This window comes from Molossus molossus, unplaced genomic scaffold (assembly GCF_014108415.1).
Source record: "Molossus molossus isolate mMolMol1 unplaced genomic scaffold, mMolMol1.p scaffold_m16_p_19, whole genome shotgun sequence".
NCBI classification, from domain to species: Eukaryota; Metazoa; Chordata; class Mammalia; order Chiroptera; family Molossidae; genus Molossus; species Molossus molossus.
The window spans coordinates 48,255,357-48,273,448 of NW_023425354.1; the positions used below are offsets into that span (position 1 = coordinate 48,255,357).

At 42.4% G+C, this 18,092-nt stretch overlaps 1 protein-coding gene across 1 annotated transcript in view; it reads left to right on the forward strand.

Moving 5' to 3' along the window:
* Positions 1 to 18,092, forward strand: part of DNAH2 (dynein axonemal heavy chain 2) — a 120,778-nt gene that overhangs the window by 20,441 nt on the left and 82,245 nt on the right. The window contains exons 5-14 of the mRNA XM_036269707.1: positions 1,524 to 1,752; positions 2,500 to 2,610; positions 2,766 to 3,004; positions 4,466 to 4,657; positions 5,345 to 5,502; positions 5,781 to 5,868; positions 6,224 to 6,429; positions 6,888 to 7,017; positions 7,290 to 7,472; positions 8,817 to 9,031. Of these exons, the coding sequence (XP_036125600.1) occupies positions 1,524 to 1,752; positions 2,500 to 2,610; positions 2,766 to 3,004; positions 4,466 to 4,657; positions 5,345 to 5,502; positions 5,781 to 5,868; positions 6,224 to 6,429; positions 6,888 to 7,017; positions 7,290 to 7,472; positions 8,817 to 9,031 (1,751 nt within the window). The remainder of the gene's footprint in view (positions 1 to 1,523; positions 1,753 to 2,499; positions 2,611 to 2,765; positions 3,005 to 4,465; positions 4,658 to 5,344; positions 5,503 to 5,780; positions 5,869 to 6,223; positions 6,430 to 6,887; positions 7,018 to 7,289; positions 7,473 to 8,816; positions 9,032 to 18,092) is intronic.

Consider the following 18,092-nt stretch of genomic DNA (forward strand, 5'->3'; position numbering starts at 1 on the left):
AGAAAGATGTTTGGAATATTGTTTTCTCTAATGTTAACATCATTGGGCGGTGGAATTTCAGATGACATTTTAATTTTATGCATTGTTTCAGTTATTTATAATTAACAAATTATTTAACAAAAATAATAGTTGTAAAGTTAAAAAAAAATAGACACAAAATGCCAAAATTTAATTCTGGGTAGTGGAAAGATGGATAATTATTAATTTCTTATTTGTGCTTTATTTCAGTTTTAAAAATTAAATTATGCCCTGGCCAGGTAGCTCAGTAGGTTAGAATGTTATCCCCATAGGTTGTGGGTTTGATCTTTGGTCAGGGCACATACAAGAAGCAACCAATAGCCCTGGCCGGTTTGGCTCAGCGGTTAGAGCGTCGGCCTGCGGTCCAGAGAGACCTGGGTTCGGTTCCCGCTAAGGGCACGTACTTCGGTTGCAGTTTGTCCCCGGCCCTGGTTGGTCGTGTGGTGGCAGCCACTCGATGTGTCCCTTTCACATCGATGTTTCTCTCTCTCCATCTCTTCCTCTCTCTCCCTCCCACTCTGTCTGTACAAAAAATGGAAAAATGTCCTCGGGTGAGGATAAAAAAAAAAAAGAAGCAACCAATAAATGCATAAATACTTGGAACAATAAATCGATCTCTCTCTCTCTCTCCCCCTCCCTTCCTCCCTCTTTCTTCTCTCTCCCCCTCTTTCTTCTCTCTCCCTAACATCAATTAAGTTAAAAAAAATTAAATCATGAAGAGTAGTTACAAAAGCACTAAAGGAAAAAAAAAAGGTGAATCTGATCTTCAGGTGGGAATGCATTTTCTAAGCATGTAGAAGTTAGAAACTTTAAATTTAAAAAGTTTTAACTAGCCCTGGCCAGTTTGGTTCAACGGTTAGAGTGTCGGCCTGCAGACTGAAGAGGTCGTATGGGAGGCAATCAATCGATGTGTCTCACTCATATCAATGTCTCTCTCTCCCCCCACCTCTCCCTTCCTCCCTCCCTCTCTATCTAAAAAGCAATGAAAAAATATCCTTGGGTGAGGATAAAAAAAGGTTTTAACTACATGAAAGTTATAAATTTCTGAATGTAAATAACAATAAAAACTCACCATAAATAAAATGGAAGGATAAATGAATTGGCAGAAAAGTATATATAACTGAAATGGAAAATCCTAGACAATTATCTCTTTTTTCCAGTTCTCCTTTCTGCTCTTCTTATATCTGAAAGTGCTTTATTTATTCTATTCTTTATGTCTTAGTCACTGTGCTCGGTTCTGGAGCCAAGATGGACAAAATATACAGTCCCTGGCCTCAAAGCATTCTCTCTGTATTTCCTCCCTACATCTCTGGGTACGGACTCTATTATGTCCCTGAAAAGAACAGGGAGCACCTCATGATACTTACATTTGGAGAAGAATCAGGATGTGCTAAGGAAAGTTACAAAGAACTCAGCCAGGCTTTCATGATTGGAACCTCAGATTCCTCTGGGTATCATGGCTGGGCCTGGTGACTGAACTCTGATCTACTTGCTCTTTCATACAGAACCAGAAGCAGATTGTGTACTTTATTCGCCAAGCACCGGTTCCCATCACTCCAGAAAACTTTGAGGCAACTGTGCAGTTTGGGACAGTACGGGGTTCCTACATCCCAGCCCTGCTTCGCCTCCTCAGTGGTGTGTTTGCCCCTCAGATTTTTACAAACACAAGCTGGCCTGAAAGCATTCGAAATCACTTTGCTTCTCATCTGCACAGGTTCTTGGCCTGCCTGACAGGTGAGCAGGAAGGCTTGAGTGCCTCGTGCCCCACCGAGCGAATGAGGCAGGTGGGAGATTCACCCTGAATACCTATGTTGCTTGGCACAGAATACATAGTTGGTATGTGTTTGTTGAATGAGTGAAACGGTACAGAATTTGTCTTCCAATCCAGATACAGTTTTCTGCTGTAGAATGGTTAGCCAGACCTGCTCAAACAGAGTTGGAAATTTCCAAGAGTACATGTGGGGTAAGGGGAAATGTAGATGGTGTGGGGGCAGTTGGAGTGTGCATATATCATAGAAGAGAGTGTTGAGGGCATGGATCTTTGACCTTGTTTTATGACAATCTCTTATTATACCTCAATGAAGTTTCCCTCTTGCCTTCCGTTATTTTTCCTCTTGATATAAAAAAATTTGATGAGCCCAGCCAGTGTGGCTCAGTGATTGAGCATCAACCCATGCACCAAGAGGTTGCCAATTTGATTCCTGGTCAGGGCACATGCCCAGGTTGTGGGCCAAATCCCCAGTGGGAGCATGCCAATTGATGTTCTCACTCATTGATGTTTCTATGTCTCTCTCTCTCTCCTTTCCGCTCTCTCTAAAATTAATAAAGAAAAAAATTTTTTTAAAATTGATGAGTCCCTTTCTCCTGCCTGCTCTCCTGAAATGCATATACTTCTTGGGCCCCAGATCATCAACCATGATTGGAACTGGGGTGGCATAAACTCACACTTCGTGAAGTTCCATGGTCCTATCTTTTCCTTAGATACTCGGTACAAACTGGAGGGGCACACCGTGCTCTACATCCCTGCAGAGGCCATGAACATGAAGCCTGAGGTTGTGTTTAAGGACAAAGAGCTGGTGCAGCGGCTAGAGAGTGAGTGGTTGGTATTGTCAGTGAGCTAGGGGTCCTAGGGGACAGGAAAGTGGGCAGCCCAGGTGATGAGAAATGAGTTGGGCTAGGAGGGCGAGGGAAGGACACAACTGGGAGCAGTGTAAAGCAATAAAGATATCTTTTACTCTCCCCTAAAGCCTCCATGATCCACTGGACCCGGCAGATAAAGGAGGTGCTCAGTGCCCAGGAGACTGTGGAGACAGGAGAAAATCTAGGTCCTTTGGAGGAGATTGAGTTCTGGCGCAACCGATGCATGGACCTGTCTGGCATCAGTACACAGCTGGTGAAGGAGGGAGTGAAACACATTGAGTCCATCCTGCACCTTGCCAAGTCATCCTACTTGGCACCCTTTATGAAACTGGCCCAGCAGATCCAGGTTTGTGAGTGGAGCGAAGGATGGAGGCTTAGTAGGAAGTGGACAGTACTTGGGACAATATAAAGTGTTAAGATGAGGGAGCCCATGTATCATCAGCGGAAAAGATAGACCCACCAAGTGTTTGAATTTGTACTTGTGGGAAAGTATAGAAGTAGTAGAACACAAGGAAGGTCCCAAAGAGCTTTTTTTCTCAAAATATTTTTTTTTTCCATCACCATTTACCCCCCTTTGTGCCCTTCCAAAGAGCTTATAGTTTAATTAGGGAAACAACTAGGTAATCAACAAATATATATTGAGTACCCTTTGTGAATGCAATCCCTACAATCCAGCCAAGAACATAAGACTTACACAAAATAGGATTACAAAATGGCATGGAATAGGACAGACACTTAAAAAATAAATTTAATATAGTATGGCAAGCTGAGTATGTAAGTGTTGGGGACACAGAAAATCAGAGTAATCTGTAGAATACAGAGATAGAATAGTTCTCTCCCTAGGTGGGATTAAAAAAAAAATCCTTACTCAAGGATACTTAAAAAAAAATTGATTTTAGAGCCCGGCCAGTGTGGCTCAGTGGATTGAATGTCATCCTGTGGACTGAGAGGTCCCAGTTCAATTCCCAGTCAGGGCACATGCCCGGGTTGTGGGCTTGATCCCCCCTTGGGGGCGTACAGGAGGCAGCCAATCTATGTTTTTATTTCTCTCTCCCTTCTCCTCTAAAACATCAATAAAAAACATATTAAAAATAAAAAATAATAAAAATTGATTTTAGGGAGATAGGACGGAGAGGGAGAGGGAGAGGGAGAGATAGAAACATCATCAATCAGTTGCCTCCCACACACAGGAGGGGACCAATCCCACAACCTGAGTATGTACCCTAACCAGGAATTGAATCCATGACCTTGGTGCATGGGACAACACTCAACCAACTGAGTTACACCAGCTAGGGTGCTACTTGGAATTTAAACTAGGTATTAAGGGAGCTGAGCCCCAGCTAGGTGGAGAAGTCTAAAGTCCTGGTTGAGAACAGGGCAGTGAAGGGGGGACCATGGTGAAAACTGTGAGAATAAATGGGAGTGATGTTTGGTTAGTTGATCAACAGCTATTGAGCATCTACTTTGTGCATGCAGAGTGCTGAGTTCAATGGAAGGAACTAGAGGAATAGACAAAAAACCCTGAGTTTGGGTAACTCAGTCTAGTGGGTGACATGGGACTCACACATGAGAAAATACATCAAAATACTTTTGTAGAAACTGGTAAATGAATAAAAGTCGATATTGCAAACTCTGGTCCTGAGGGCTGCAGAGACCTGACATGATTGGTACCAGGTAGGGTTGAGTCAAATGGGAATGCTTCCCGCTGAAGGCAAGTGAGGATGGGGTCCAGAGAGATAAAAAGTGTTTGCTTTGGACAAGTTCTTTCCAGTGGATAATTCTACTCCTGGTTTTTCTTTACCGTCAGGATGGCTCTTGTCAAGCACAGTCAAACCTGACTTTTTTGTCAATCCTGAAGGAACCTTACCAGGAATTAGCCTTCATGCGGCCTAAGGACATCTCTAATAAGCTTCCTAAGTTGATAAGTCTCATTCGAATCATCTGGGTCAACTCTCCCCACTACAACACTCGGGAGAGACTGACCTCTCTCTTTCGAAAGGTATGTGTCTGCTGAGGGCAGGACAGGTGGGTTTCAGAGGGTGGTTACACTGACAGGACTTGGATTTTCTGAAGAAGGTGGAATTCCCTTAACAGAAGATCTGTGGTGAAAGGCAGTGAGGAGCACCCTTCAGGTCAGACAGAGAACAAAGTCTTTTCTGCTTGCATTGTCAACATTACCGATGCTCAGAGTTGGGGCCTAGGCTGGACATTTTGCTTCCATATGGGATTAGCCTAGGAGGGAAGAGGGGCTTTGAGGATAAGAATTGATGGAGTGTCGGGAGGGAAGCAGGAAGGACAGACTCCGAGGCTGAGTTTACAGGAGGGGAAGACCCTCTTCTTATTTCCAAAGATGGAAATTGCAGTGGGCTAGAGGCAGATTTAGGAAGGAACGCTGGCTTTGAGGAGAAGGACCTGGCACATTTCATCTGGGGTTACAGAGCCAAAGTGTGGGAGAATGCTGAATGCTGGCTGGGGAGTGCAACTGCGAGGTGGGCTGAGGCAGGGAGGGAGGTGGAACCCAGAGGGACTGTCCATCAATCAGCAGTGGAGGACCTAGGCAGAATGGGTATCAGGAGTCAAATCAAAACGTAGGAGGCTGAGACCTGAGGCACATCAGGGAGATTTCAGAGAAGGGGTTGTGTGCAACCGAGGCTGTGAACTGAGGCTGTTGGGATCCCTTCTGCAGATGAGCAATGAGATCATCCGCTTATGCTGCCATGCCATCTCCCTGGACAGAATCTTTGAGGGATATGTCACTTCTAGCAAGGAGGACCTAGAAGGCTGCATCTCCTGTTGTCATGCCTGGAAAGATCATTACCTGCGGGCTGTGCAAATGCATACCCAGTACGAAGAGTCTCCTCTTACATTTTGTATCTCACCCCCTTCTTTTCCCCCTGGTCATTCATGTAGAGTGTAGATTCTGACTCCTTTCACTTGCATAAACCTTCTAGAGCTGGTTCTTCTCACCTTGCATTCCTCTCTTAGGGTTCAAGAAAACCGCTTCTTGGGGTCTCATTTTCGAAATCTCCCTCTGAACCCGGGATCTCAGTTCTGGCTTTGCATAGGCAGATTGGTATTTAGTGTTCCTGCTTTTTGATTTGGTCTGTTTTTCTCCAACACAGGTTCTCCAGTCGGGGCTGGGTCCTAGACCAGACCAGCATATTTGCTCAGGTTGATGCTTTTGTGCAGCGCTGCAAGGACCTTATTGAGGTGGGAAGACTGTAGGGGAGGAGAATCAAAGCTAACAGCAGATGCTCCAGAATTCCCATGAGGAGCTGGGGAGCTGGGGAGCTGGGGAGCTGGGGTAGAGGCTAAACTAGAACTTCTTTGGCTCCTCCTGCATCCCTTTGTGTCCTGCCACCACCTCATGCTTTTGGACTTTTGCCTGTTATCACAGCCTTAGTATCTCACATTCCATTTTGCAGCCAAAATTCATCCCACTAACCCTTGCAACTGGTTGATCCTCCCTAGTTTTTGGACATTTTAAACCAAATCAAAGAGCCCAGGACTTACAAATTCAGAAAGGAGAGCAGGAATTCTCACATTGACTTTTTTTTTTTTGTAGGTATGTGACTGTCAGTACCATTTTGCCCGCTGGGAAGATGGCAAGCAAGGTCCCCTTCCTTGCTTCTTTGGCGTCCAGGGCCCCCAGATAACACGGAATTTGCTAGAGATTGAGGACATTTTTCATAAAAATCTGCAAATGCTGCGAGCCGTTCGCGGGGGCATCCTGGATGTCAAGAACACCTCTTGGCATGAAGACTACAACCGGTCAGAGAACCACCAGCTGACTTTGGGCAGAGGAGGGAAGGGAGGACAGGGGAGACAAGATGAGGAGGAGTGACGAGAGTATAAAGGAAAGTGTGGTGGTGACAGATCAGGGCAAGGGCGGACAAGATAGTGCAAGGAAGGAGGTGTTTGCTGAGATGAAGGGTTCCAGAGTTAACCGTTCAAGGTTTGAATCCCAGTTTTGCCACATTCTAGATATGTGACTGTGCCAATGAATCTACCAGTGAGAGCCTTTGTTTTCTCATCTATGAAATAAAGTTAGTGATAGAAACGATCTCACTGCCTTGTTTTAAGGAGTAAATGGATTAATGCATGTAAAACACTTAGTCCGTGCCTGACATGTGGGAAGCTCTTAATACATAACATAGGATTCTTACTTGGGATGTACTCGGGGGCAGGTGAAGGCATGCACCCTTCAACATGCCTCTCTAATGATGCAGTTTCCGTGCTGGAGTCAAGGACCTGGAGGTGATGACTCAGAATTTGATCACTTCTGCCTTCGAGTTAGTTCAAGACGTGGAGCACGGAGTGCTGCTGCTGGATACCTTCCACAGGCTTGCCACCCGTGAGGTGCCGCTGCCCTGCCTGCTCCCTCCGCCCCTAGTTCTTCTGTGCTTTTCATCAGTTCCTCCTGAACCTTCCAGACCCCATCCTGCCTCCAATCACGCTCTTTCCTGTGTCCTACATTGCCAGTGCCTCTTTTCGTCCCTCTGTTCCCCTGGTTTCCAGATCTATAAAAGAGTGTGACTCCCACAGCAAGGTGTAGCTTTCCTCTAGGATGAGTCAGTGGAGGAACCTACATCCCCAGGGCTTGTTGTCAACTTCTATCTCTTCTTCCTTAGGCTATCAAGCGAACATATGACAAGAAGGCGGTGGATCTCTACATGTTGTTTAATAGTGAGTTGGCCCTTGTGAACCGTGAACTGAACAAGAAATGGCCATACCTGGAGCCCTACATGGCCCAGTTTTCTGGACAGGCACACTGGCTGCGGATCCTACGGCGTCGCATCGACAGAGTCATGAATGTAAGTGTCTGGCCTTCTCTAAAACTTGTCCTCAGTGAGGCGGCAGAATTTTTTTTTTTTTAATTTTTTATAAAGGTTTTTTTTTTTTTTTTTCCCTCTATTGAATTTAGAGAGAGAGGAAGTGAGAGGGAGAGAGAGATAGAAACATTGATGTGAGAGAACATTGATTGGCTGCCTCCTGCATGCCCCCCACTGGGGATTTGGCCCACAACCTGGGCATGTGCCCTGACCAGAAATCGAACTGGCGACCTCTTAGTGCATGGGTTGATGCTCAATCACTGAGCCATACCAGCTGGACGAGACAGCAGAATTTGCAGGCTGTGCCACATGCTAGGAGAGACCCATCCAGAGATTCCCTAGAGAGTTGTCATGGGCAGAGTCCAAGTCTGGCCAGGGGAGTGGCAGGTGCAGCTCTGTGGTGAAGCCATGGCCCTGGATTTGCAGCAGTGGTGAGTCTGGTTGGAGAACATGGGCATTTCTATCAAGGTAGAGAGGAGCAGGGCCAGCATCTGAGAAGCTGGACCACTAGAAGAGTTATAGAACCTCAAAATCCGGAGAACTGGATAGGTGAGGCCTATAAAGGGCCTGGTCTCCTTAGAAGAATAGGCACAAAGAAATAGAAAAATAAAACTTAACCTTTTTGGGAATGTAAGTCTAAAGCTATCTACCTGCTATTATCTAATTGGTTCTGGAAGAGAGTAAGGCAGCCTACGGACAACTGGAAGCTCTTAAGAAGACGTGGGCTAAGACTGTGGTGAGGAAGGGCTCATACTAGTTTTCAGTCTTGTACCTCTTAAATCCTTCACCTCCTGTAATTTATTTTCTTTCCTCAACTTTTTCTTGAACTGAATCTCTGTGCTTCTATTTCTTTATTTTGACTCCTTTTCTCATTGTGCCTTGGTCTCTTCTTCTCACTCTACCTTCTATCTAAATCAGCGATTTTCAACCTTTTTCATCTCATGGCACACACAAACTAATTACTAAAATTCTGTGGCACACCAAAAAATATATTTTTTGTCAATCTGACAAAAAAAAAAAAAAGGTATAATTTTGATTCATTCACATTGGATGGCTATTGTGTTGGCTGTTGTCATTTCATTTGACAAAGGGAGAAGACGTCAGTGCCCTTGACTAAATGGGTATATGTTTTAAAAATTCTTGTAGCACACCTGTGTGTTGAGGAACACCTGTTGAAAATCACTGGTCTTTGTAGTCAAAATCAATCTCCATAGCAAGCCTTACACATATTGCGTGCATGTGTGTGTGTGTGTGTGGTCTCAGGGAGATGGTAACATGAAGGAATGTGGCAAGTAGGCTCCTCCCATTCCTGTTCTTTCTCCTTAGTGTCTTTCTAGTGCGCATTTCCTGCCCCACATTGGGACTGGAGAGGAGAGCGTACATACCTATCAGCAGATGGTTCAGGCCATTGATGAACTGGTTCGAAAAACCTTCCAAGACTGGACATCAACGCTGGACAAAGACTGCATTCAGCGACTGGATACACCATTGTTACGAATCAGCCAGGAGAAGGCGGGCATGCTGGATGTCAACTTTGACAAGTACAAGACCCTCCTTCTCCCTTTATCTGACTCCTTCCACTTATTCTGTCTTTGATGCCATTCCCGACTCCAGTGCTCCCAAGAGTTTAACTACCATCTCTTGGTTTTCTCTCCATTTCTCTCTATCTCTCTCTTATACTGTAATATGTTTCCTATCACTTCTTAATTTTAATTTTACAGTTTATCTTATTTATTTATTTATTTATTTATTTTTGTTTTTTTATCCTCACCCGAGGATATTTTTCCATTTTTTATTCAGATAGAGTGAGAGGGAGGGAGATACAGAGAGAGAAACATCGACGTGAAAGGGACACATTGAGTGGCTGCCACCTGCACGACCAACCAGGGCAGGGGACAAACTGCAACTGAGGCACGCTCCCCTAGCGGGAACCGAACCTGGGTCTCTCTGGACCGCAGGCCAACACTCAAACTGCTGAGCCAAGCCAGCCAGGGCAAAAACTCAGTACATTTTAACATAAATAATATATTTTGTGAAAACTAACTATATGTATATTTTTCAATTATCTAGCTAATTTTTAAAATTAATTAATTTATTTTTGTTACAGATGTGTCGGGGGGGGAGGAGATACAGTTTATCTTTTTATTTATTTTTATTATTTATTTATTTAGTTTTAGCCTCACCTGAGGACATTTTTGCATTTATCTTCAGATAGAGTAGGAGGGATAGAAGGGGGAAGAGAGAGAGAAACACATCAACTGGCTGCCACCCACACAACCCCAACCAGAGCCGGGGACAAACCGCAAAGTACGTGCCCTTAGCTGGCCAAACCCAGGACTCTCTGGTCTGCAGACTGACGCTCTAACTGCTGAGCCAATAGTTTATCTTTTTTAAAAAATTGGTTAAGCCCTGGCCAGTTTGGCTCAGCAGTTGGAACATCGGCCTGTGGACCAGAGAGTCCCGGGTTCGGTTCCCTCTAGGGGCACGTACCAAAAAAAAAAAAATTGGTTAAAAAGAGAAACTTCCCACTGACCTACTAAACCAGTGATGTAGGTGTTCTGCCACTAGATGGCCATGATGGCTCAGCTAAATCACCCAAACCATGAGCCATGATGTGGGCTTTCCTGAGGACTGACGGGGCTGTCAGAGTATGCCCTCTCCTATAGCTTTATACCTATGACATTTTCATATTACAATTATTTAAAATTTAATTAATTCATTTATTAGTTATTAAAAAATATATAGTGAGTGCCTTCCGTGTGCTAGGAACCAAGATAGGCTCAGGAAGTTTATACAGTGGTAAAGTCCCTGACTCCTGTTACTTTGTGAGTGAATCATTATATCTATTCTTGGAGCTGTGCTTCCTTTCCATATAAGATGCAGAAGAGAAAAATAAAGAAGGAGCTATGTAAGGCATATGTCTACAGAGATTACAAACCTTCTGGTGACAGTTTTTTTTTCCTGATTGGAAGGAAATAGCTTTTTACTTGATTGGTTTTGGCTCTCTCTTGTCATCAACTAGGCCCTATAATAAGAGTTGTTTCCTACACTTCTAGGCTGTTGCCACGAGCATTGGCTTTAACTCATAGACTGTCTTTATCTGTTGGGCAAACGTAGAAGGGGCTTTGCCAAACAAGGCCTGTGTAGGGATAGAGTCTGTGGGACACAAGAGACTGAGTACATCTGTCCTGGGCAGTTGAAGGCAGCCTAACCAGGGGAGATGACACTTACGGTTGAGGAAGGAAGCAGAAGAATCAAGATGGAGAAGCAGGGCTGAATTTCAGGCCAGAGGGGTGGGGCGAAGACATTAGTGAGAAGGACAGAGATGTTCGAAGCTACATGGATTAGGAAGCAGTTGAGAAGCAGAGTGTGAAGATAAGGGTAAGAGGTTTGTAAAAAGTCTTTTATCAGTAATGGGTATTGGAGTCCAGCTTTGATAGAGTTCATGGTTTTTTGAGGTGTGGCTAAACAGGATCACATAAAAATGACCTTCTAAACCAATAGTAAGATTTTGAAGAGACAGAAGGCTAGGCCCTAGCTAGTATTACCCTAGCTATGACATTTTCAAGCACATAATGGAGTTGAACCTGCAGGATACATTCTTTCATCAAGCTGGGTACTCCCAAAAGAACTGGGTTTGGGAGACACCCAGACACACTTGTAATAATATGAATATGAGCACACACAGTCCACCAATTGACTTTTTGCTATGAACTAAATTTAGGACTGTATTCAAATAACACAATTTAAAAAATGTTTATATATATATACTTATTTATTTTTATTGATTTTGTAGAAAGAGAGGAAGAGAGAGAGAGATCGAAACATTGATGTGAGAGAAACATGGATCAGCTGCCTCCTGCACGCCCCCTACTGGGGACCGAGCCCACAGCCCAGGCATGAGCCTTGACCAGGAATCAAACTTGGACCTCTGTCCATGGGATGATGCTCAATCCACTGAGCCACACTGGCTGGGTGAATAACAGAATTTTATTAAATACCAATGATTGACATTTACATTTTAAGTAGGAGAGAAAAAAATTTGAGAAAGAGGTAAAGAGATGCCATAGGTAAGCACATGTTGGTTGGTGGCTACTTCCTCCTAATCCTCAGGGTCAGGCAGTGAGAATGAATGAAGCATAAACTTCAATGCCAGACAGACTAGAGTTTGAAACCTGGAGTAGATCTGTGTTACCATGTGACCCCGAGCAAGCTGCTGAATTTCTCTGAGCCCAAGTTTCTTCAGCTACTTAAAACACCCTTTCCTGAGGTTGTCATGAGGTGAGATGACATGTGTAAAAGTCCTCACAAAGAATAAACTATCAATAAACATTATTTTCCCTTCAAAAAACTTACCTCATAAAACTTCGTGAACATGGTATTTTTCAAAACAAATTTAGCAAAACAATATAATAGTTTTAACTTTTAAAACATTTAAAACTTTTAGAAAGGGTATTGTATATGCATGTTATAATATTCAAAAGTTATACCAGGGTAGAGAATGTACAATCTCCTTCAACTGCTGGGCCCCAGTGACTCAGTTTCTCTCTGAAGAAAGAATCACATTTTTGTGTCACATTCCTGAGATAAGTATATGTCTACATAAGTAAAGTATCCTTTTACTATAAATAGGAGCATACTATACACACTGTTCTGTACATTTAAAGTCTTTCAAAATGATTTAATTTTCCATTATAAAATTATTGATAATTTTAGTAAATTTGAAAAATGCAGAAGAGTAGAAGAAAAATTCCCCCAAAGATAACTACTCTTTAAAAAAAGGTTTTTTCATTGATTGATTTTTAGAGAGAGCAAGGTGGGGAGAGAGGAGAGAAACATCTAGTTGTTGTTCCACTTATTTGTGCATTCATTGGTTGCTTCCTGTATGTGTCCTGACCGGGCATCAAACCCAAAACCTTGGTGTATGGGGAGGATGCTCTAACTAAGTTATCCCATCAGGGTGATAACCATTGTTAATGATTTGCTATTTTTTTTAAAATCACTCTCCCCCCCCCTCTATTTCATATGGTTGTTTTTATTTAATTTTTAGAATCTTTACTGGGTTTTGAAATTACAGAGGTAGACGCCCTGGCTGGTTTGGCTCAGCGGGAGAGTGTCGGCCCTCAGACCAAAGAGTCGTGGGTTTGATTCCAGCCAAGGGCATGTACCTTGGTTTCAGTTCGGTCCAGCCCTGGTCGGGGTCGTGTGGGAGGCAACCAATAGATATGTCTCTCTCACATCGATGTTCTCTCTCTCTCTCTCTCTCTCTCTCTCTCTCTCTCTCCCCGTCCCACTCTATCAGAAGATAAATGGAAAAAATATCCTTGGGTGAGGATTAAAAAAAAAAAGTAGTGCATGTGCACTGTAAAAAAAAGATAAATGTAGAAGTATATAAGGAAAAGTAAAATTCTAGCACATGGCCCTGCTCCTGAGAGGTAATAATGATTATCAAAAATATTCACTGCACACATAAAAACACATAAAATAGGATCACATTAGCTCTCTTCCTCCTGGGAGCACACCCGTGCCTTTCCCTACCTCTCCCCCCATTGCATAACCTTTACCTTCCTTTACTTCTGTAACTTCGTTCCTAAGCCCATTCCTTCTACTAATTACTTCTTCTGTCTCTGTGATTTTACAAATAAATGTTCTCTTATAAAAAAAATAGGATCACATTATAACCACTTATTTTTACTACTTGCTTCTTTTAAGGTTAACAATATGTGTGGGAGGTTTTCCAATCTGTAGGTACAAACGTACATAAATATTTTTCATGGCCTATAGCATTCTATAGTGTAACTGTACTATAATTTAATCAATCAGTCCATTATTGATGGACTTAAAAGTTATAACATTTCCGTAAGGTTCTGTACTGAATATTCTGTACTGGAGGATTTTTTTTTCATATTTTTAGAATATTATTTTGTATTAGTTTCAGGTGTAAAGCATAGTGGTCAGACAGTCACATACTTTATATAGTGGTCCCCTCCAATATTTTCAGTAGCCACTTGACACCATACATGGTTATTACAATATTATTGACTATATCCCCTATGCTGTACTTTACATCCCCATGACTGTTTTGTAACTGCCAACTTGTACTGCTTCATCCCTTCACCCTTTCACCTAGTCCCACAACCCCTCTCCTCTCTGGCAACTATCAGTCTGTTCTCGGTATCTCTAATCTGTTTCAGTTTTGTTTGTTCATTTGCTTTGTTCTTTGGATTCCATATATAAGCGAATCATATGGTATTTATCTTTCCTTGACTTACTTCACTTAGCATAATACCCTTTAGGTCCATCCATGCTGTCACAAATGGTAAGATTTTATTCTTTTTTATGGCCGAGTAATATTCCATTGTATATATGTGCCAATCTTGTTTATCCACTTGTCTATTGCTGGGCACTTGGATTGCTTCCATATCTTGGCTATTGTAAATCAGCTGCAATGAACATAGGGGTGCATATATCTTTTCAAATTACTGTTTTGGATTTCTTTGACTATATACCCAGAAGTAGAATTGCTGGGTCATAAGGCAGTTCCATTTTTAATTTTTGAGGAAACCTCATACTGTTTTCTGTAGTGGATGCACCAATCTGCATTCCCACTAACAGTGCATGAGGGTTCCCTTTTCCCCACATTCTCACCAATACTTGTTGTTGTTTTTTTAAATCACAACTGAGTGGTTTTTTTTCTTTCACCAATACGTGTTATTTGTTGATTTATTGATGACAGCCATTCTGACAGGTGTGGGGTGACATCTCATTGTGGTTTTATTTATTTATTTATTTATTTATTTTATCCTCACCCGAGGACATTTTTCCATTCTTTGTTCAGATAGAGCAGGAGGGAGAGAGAGAGAGAGAAACATCGACGTGAAAGGGACACATCGAGTGGCTGCCACCCGCACGACCAACCAGGGCCGGGGACAAACTGCAACCAAGGTACATGCCCTTAGCGGGAACCGAACCCGGGTCTCTCTGTACCGCAGGCCGACGCTCTAACCGCTGAGCCAAACCGGCCAGGGCTCATTGTGGTTTTAATTTGCATTTCTCTGATGATTAGTGATATTGAGCATCTGTTCATGTGTCTATTGGTCATCTGTGTGTCTTCTTTGGAGAAGTGTCTATTCAGGTCCTCTGCCCTTTTTTTTTTTTATCCTCACCCGAGGACACCCTTGCAATATCTTCAGACAGAGAGGGAGGGAGACAGGGAGGAAGAGAGAAAGAGAAACATTGAAGTGAGAGAGACACATCGACTGGTCACCACCCACACGACCCCAACAGGGGCCAGGGACAAACTGCAACTGCCCTCAGTGGGAACCGAACCCAGGACTCTCCAGTCTGCAGGCTGACACTCTAACTGCTGAGCCAAACTGGCCAGGGCCCTCTGCCCCTTTTTAATTGGATTGTTTGTTGTTGTTTTTTTATTTTGGTGTTGCTTTGTACGAATTCTTTATAAATTTTGGAAACTAACCACTTATCAGATGTATCATTGCTGAATATCTTCCTCCATTCAGTAGGTTGTCTTTTTGTTTTGTTGATGGTTTCCTTTGCTGTGCAAAAACTTTTTAGTTTGATGTAGTCCCATTTGTTTATTTTTTCTTTTGTTTCCCTTGCCTGAGGAGATATATCAGAAAAAGTGTTGGTATGAGAAATGTCAGAGATTTTACTGCTTAAGTTTTCTTCTGGGAGTTTTATGGTTCCATGTCTTACATTAAGTCTTTAATCCATTTTGAGTTTATTCTTGTATATAATGTAAGAAGGTGGTCTAGTTTCATTTTTTGCATGTATCTGTCCAATTTTTCCAACACTGTTTATTGAAAACAATGACTTTACCCATTGTGTATTCTTGCTTCCTTTGCCAAATGTTAATTGACCATGTAGATGTGGGTTTATTTCTGGGCTCTCTAGTCTGTTTCATTGATCCATTGATCTATATATCTGTTTTTATGTCAGTACCATGCTGTTTTGACTACTATAACCTTGTGGTATAGTTTGATATCTGGTAGCATGATACCTCCAACTTTGTTCTTCTTTCTCAAGACTGATGTGATTATTCAGAGTCTTTTGTGGGTCCATATACATTTTTGGATTATTGGCACTGGCTGATTTGGCTCAGTGGCTAGAGTGTCGGCCCATGGATTGAAGAATTGTAGGTTCAATTTCCAGTCAAGGGCCTGTACCTTGGTTGCAGGTTTGATCCCTGGCCCTGGTTGGGTCTTGAGGGAGGCAACCAATTGATGTGTTTCTCGCACATTGATGTTTTTCTCTGTGTCTCTCTTCCTCCATCCCTCCCGTTCTATCTGAAAAAATCAATGGAAAAATGTCCTCGGGTGAGGATAAAAAAAAAAATTAGATTATTGTATTAGAGGATTTCAACTGGGCTTCCTATACCTTCTTCCCTTCCCTCCACAGTGATGTGTTTACCGAATGTTTGAGCTAGTATCTATCTAGTTAGGAAAACTTAAGAGAGAACTTTCCTGTCTGCTGTGGTCATTTCTTGTCGAGGAACACATTAGATATTTATCTAAAATACCATTTGCATAATCTTTATAGTAGAGTATAACAAGGCAACTTTGGGCCAAATACTTATGGCCCAGGTTTAGCTGAAACTCAAAGAATGGCTAAAAACTTCTTCCAGCCCTGGCCGGTTTGGCTCAGCGGTTGGAGCGTTGGCCTGAAGACCAGAGAGTCCTGGGTTCGGTTCCTGTTAGGGGCACAAACGAAAATTAAAAAAAAAAAGCAACTTCTTCCAGAGGGAAGAGGTGCTCCTGTCCTTTGGCAGTTGTTTTCTAGAGAGATTTGTTATAAGCTGCTTTACATTTTTGTGGTTTTTAAAGATAAAACTGCCTCAATCTAGTAAATAATGTATGGGGGGAAAAACATGATCAGAGGGAAGGATTTTTTTTTTTTTTTTTTTTTTTTATCCTCACCCGAGGATATTTTTCCATTTTTTTGTACAGATAGAGTGGGAGGGAGAGAGAGGAAGGGAGAGAGAGAGAGAAACATCGACGTGAAGGGACCCATCGAGTGGCTGCCACCCGCACGACCCCAACCAGGGCCGGGGACAAACTGCAACCGAGGTACGTGCCCTTAGCGGGAACCGAACCCGGGTCTCTCCAGACCGCAGGCCGAAGCTCTAACCGCTGAGCCAAACCGGCCAGGGCCAGAGGGAAGGATTTTGAAAAGTCTGGGCTCATCAAACCAGTAAAGAAATTCTAGACAGTTTCAACTTTTCCAAAGCCTATTAAAACTGCAAGGAGGTGCAGATAACTTTATCAGTTTACTCTTTTGTGTTCAATGTCTAGATAAAATCTTGAAATAAGCATGCTGTTGTCCTCAAAATTACCTGCCTCTCCCTTAGTTATGGGAGACTTCCAGTCCCTAATAGCACCTATTTTATCTCACAAGGGGTTTTATTATCCCACTTTATATCCCAAATATTTGAACTCTGAAGTCCAAATTGGCTTTTACCACGTTTTATGGCCAGACCAGCTTTACTGATTGCACTTATCACAAATATATTCCAGATGTTGTCTCTATCCTGGCTGAAAAGAGCGGTGTTATCACTATGTCTGTAGCAGATTCCTCTGCGTAGTGGAATTTTCCCAGAGCAGGATGGACACTGGCATCTGTTTGTTTTGTGTGTCTGGGGTTTCCACTTTCTCCTTTCCCCCCAACCATACAGCTCTTTCTCCGTTGGCTCAGTTCATTCTGGGCTGTCAGCGCCAAGCTCAGCTCGCTTCACTTCCCTGCCTCTGCTGCCTAACCGCGTCTCCGAGGATAAATTATAAAACAGTTTACAAAAATAATTTCCCAGATTGATTTCTTTTTGTAAAGTATATTTGTCAATAAAATAAAATTTGCACGTCAGAAATATATTGATAAACTTCTGGCAAAGCCTGACTATCATTGTGAAAAAAGTTTCTTATAGGGTTTTCAGCTCAACATCAGGAAGGTATTATCCAAATTTATGCTGTTGACTGACAAGTTAAAATGTGATAATTTGCTTTAAAGTTATTTAAAACATCTTGTCAAGATGAGAAAATGAAGAAAAATTTTGGTGCAATGATGGATAGTATATATGCCCAAGTGGACTTGCCATGATATTTAGGAAGGTAAAATTCAAGGCTCCAGTTTGGAGAACATATGAGAATATGTTTATGTTCATAGAAATGTTCCCATGTATATTCACACTCCTCCATTCTCCCAGTGTAGTTATAGCACAATTTTTGGTTAAATCAATATTCAATGTTTATCTTAATATGACTCTGTTAGTATTGTGTACTGTGGAGCCAAGTAATTTTCTCTTGTTATAGTTCTTTCCTTGCTTGTATAATGTTCGTTCTTCCTGGAATTAATAATTACCTCACTGTTTTTGTTAGCACACTGTTCACTATCATTAATTCTTCCAGATAACACCAATAACACCAATGCTAATATTTTTCTCACTCTCTTACTTGTTATTGGTTTCATGTTTTTCTTTGAACTATCCTTCCTGGAGCTCACTGTCCTCCTGCTACACGGGTATCACCCTGGGACTTCCCTGAGTCTCTATACTTGTTTGACTTCCTATTTCCTTTGTCTTCCTCTTTCTTG